Source organism: Convolutriloba macropyga, unplaced genomic scaffold, assembly GCF_964194025.1.
Source record: "Convolutriloba macropyga unplaced genomic scaffold, txConMacr16.3 SCAFFOLD_4789, whole genome shotgun sequence".
Taxonomy (NCBI): domain Eukaryota; kingdom Metazoa; phylum Xenacoelomorpha; order Acoela; family Convolutidae; genus Convolutriloba; species Convolutriloba macropyga.
In genome coordinates, this window is record NW_027452341.1 from 6797 (window position 1) to 10007 (window position 3211).

Below are 3211 nucleotides of genomic sequence, written 5' to 3' on the forward strand. Positions count from 1 at the left end.
ACATAATTGCACTTTTGAAAAATAAGTAATTTCATATATTATAAGCAGATTTTTCGGTTGTTATTGTCAAAATGTGATTTTTCGCGTTTGACGCATAAAGTTTTTGATATGCCACTCAATTTTTTATTTGGTGCATGACTTGAAGCTTGCACCTTTTACTGGTGATTGATTTGCGATGCTCGAAAGTTCTTTTTGTACAATTTATCACAGTAAGTTATTTTGCGGTGTTTATTTAATTTGGATTTCTGAATCGCTAAAATTAAATTCGCATGATTATATTTTTCGGGGGCACTATATTCAACTTTTAGTTGTAAAAATTCATAAATCCGTTAAGAAGTTGACAACTCGTAAGTTTGAAAGCATATCAATAAAACAATTATATTGTCTGGCGAAAATTTATACCAACGGTGGCAATTGCTTAGCGTTTTATTAGATCTTTTCGTCCAGAAAAAGGGTAACATTTAAAAGAATGTCTTGTATCACATTTGTTGCTTTGGTGATAATGGTGACTAAGTTCCACTTCAATTCTGTATCATCGATGGAGGTTTTCGCAAACGATTCGGGGCTTATAATTTACACCGATGTGACTGAAGCTGACTCCTGCTCTGAGGAATCAACTCTTCCTATGACCATGAACATTGGAACGACAGGATTCGATTCTCTCTACGTCTGTCATAATGGTTACATAAGTTTGGGTTCCTCCCCGCCTCCCAATTTAACGTCGCCAGGACAGTTCGGACAAATGGATGGATCATCTGCATCTTTGATAATCGCGCCTGCTTTGATCAAACATTTGGACGAGGAGACTCATATTGTATACAGCACACATGTTATTGATCTTGATGAGCTAGGCACTGTGTTGTCAATATCTGTTTCTTGGTCCGTGTTCGATATTGCTGAACGCTTCGAGCGAACTGTGTCTTGTACCATCACTTGTTCGTCCGCAAACATACTCGTGTATGGATCTGAATGTACACTTTCGTTTCATTACATGGACATGAGTGCAATTTTGGACCCGATTACTAACGAGTACATGCGAGCTGGATTTTTCCGCCAGTCTGACGGTAAGTTTAAATCATAAACAGGTTAAAAAAAATGAACATAGATGTGCTTCTCAACCTCTAGATGACGATATAGGAACCTATCGGTTGCGGAAAAAAACCCCAACGGAAAAAAACTCTCATCATTTTAGGTAGGAAATAAACCCCCACGGAAATAAACCCCCCACGGAAATAAACCCCCACGGAAATAAACCCCCACGGAAATAAACCCCCACTTTTCTATTAAAGGGCTGAGCATTTAGCGCGTTTGGCCATGCCTCGTGAGCCATGGCCATGCCTCAGCGGCCCGTGGGACTTGATATGAAACTATCACAACCGAACAAATTATCACGACCGAAATTCAATTTTAAAATGGGGGTTTATTTCCGTGGGGTTATTTTCCGTGGGGGTTTATTTCCTACCAAAAGTTAAGTGGGGGTTTTTTCCGTGGGGGTTTATTTCCTATACCCGAACCTGTGTGACAACCTCGAACCCGATTTCAATTATTTTCACAAGAAGAATCAAAACAAGTTTAAGCATCATCATCACTAACATGTTTAATTCCAGGTGTCAGCTTTGAACTGCCGGGATCTGGGACGTCCGGTGTGGAGGTTCTGGATGATGAGACAAACTTAAACTCTATATTTGGTACTTCTACGAACGGATTTTGGTTGTACGTCTTTGATCAGGATAGCTCAGGACTTCCAATTTTGAAACCCTACTGCGAAACTACACGTCAGGTTGACTGTGAATCAAGTAAATAATATGCTTCACCATTTTGGCGTCTTTTAAAGCAAAATTCCCCCTTATATGGCAAATAACTGTTCATACCTGGTCCTGAGTCTCATGATATTTAAGTACTGATTCATAAATTTTTCATTATGAATTTTACTATGGCCAGAGTTCTGATCATGGCACTTTAGAGACATTTCATAGAAAAATTCATAGTAAATTTCTGAGTTTACACTCTGATTCCATTGTGATCTTTGGTCTTTTTTTAGTTAAAATTGACTGCAACTTGTTCTCACAAGACGACCTCCCTAACTTCTGCAAAGTGTCGTCAGCTGATTTGGCACATCTATCGTGGGTCCATTTTGCACTTCCAGTCTTCTTCTTCAAAATTCTGACTAAACACTTCTGAACAACAAACTCATCCAACTTCAGCTTCCGAAAAATCTTCAACCGTAATGGGATTTAAACTTCCAGTTGCTTAATTTTATTATGAAGATGACAGCAGAAAAAGCAGAAAAAGATGTGCAGAATAATATATGATTTTATATAACTTTAATTTCGGACCAAAATTGCTTTCTGGGAAGGCTACTTAGCGTTTGATTGGTGATGCAATACAATAGCAGCACGGCTCTGCTGAAAAAAACCCAAAATCTGAATATATGGATTTTGGCAACGATAAGAAATTCATATACGGTTCTTGCTAATTAATCGAAGGTCAAATACTGGTCTTTAAAAAAACTGGAAGATCAGACTGAGAATGTGTGTGGTAAGAAACGTTATATTACTCCGGCTGATTATAGTAATCAAAGTAGTCTTCCTTTGAAATATTCTTGATTTAACTATGATGTGCATGTACCACAAACGCGTTTTTAATCTCTTGGAGGATTCAGCACGAGGGTCAACTTCAAATTAACAAGTACTTAGAGAAAAATATTTTCGATTGCTTTTTTTTTAAAATTGATTGCTTAAAATTTTCTTTGTTGATGAGCTAATCACAATTATTTGCTTCTTCCAGAGAGATTGCTTAACTTTATAGCAGTATATAAGCTTTTAGATTAATGTATAGTTCTCATCTTTCTTCAAAAGAATGGTGTTTGCTCTAATTACAAATTCAATTGTGAATAATTCTGATGTCGATTATAGCGTTTTTAATGTTGAAATAGCAAGTTTGTTCCTAAAAAACCAGCAGGAGGTCTATTAGCATTGAAGCTAATAGATTAGCAGGGTGTCAGGACAATTTATCCAATTCCATTTTACCCAATGCCATTATACCCAATGCCATTTTACCCAACCTGCCAATTTACCCAATGCCAACTTACCCAATTTACCCCATTGCTAAATTAACCAGAACGACTATTTAGCCGACTAGAAAATAAATTGGCCGTGGGACTTGATATGAAACTATCACAACCGAACATGGGATTAGCGGACTATATATT

At 37.3% G+C, this 3211-nt stretch overlaps 1 protein-coding gene across 1 annotated transcript; it reads left to right on the forward strand.

The window, feature by feature from the left end:
- The first annotated feature begins 255 nt into the window (after positions 1-255).
- On the forward strand, positions 256-2909 carry LOC142357398 (uncharacterized). Its single transcript, XM_075409044.1, has 3 exons — positions 256-1064; positions 1608-1796; positions 2042-2909. The coding sequence occupies exons 1-3, from the start codon at positions 470-472 to the stop codon at positions 2179-2181; spliced, it is 924 nt and encodes a 307-aa protein (XP_075265159.1). The 5' UTR covers positions 256-469; the 3' UTR covers positions 2182-2909.
- The last annotated feature ends 302 nt before the right edge of the window (positions 2910-3211 follow it).

Bases quoted from the DNA above. Each gene is read 5' to 3' on its own strand.
- LOC142357398 (XM_075409044.1), top strand. From the start codon at position 470: ATGTCTTGTATCACATTTGTTGCTTTGGTGATAATGGTGACTAAGTTC. The intron at 1,065-1,607 runs GTAAGTTTAAAT...GTTTAATTCCAG, and splicing joins ATTTTTCCGCCAGTCTGACG to GTGTCAGCTTTGAACTGCCG. The intron at 1,797-2,041 runs GTAAATAATATG...GTCTTTTTTTAG, and splicing joins TCAGGTTGACTGTGAATCAA to TTAAAATTGACTGCAACTTG.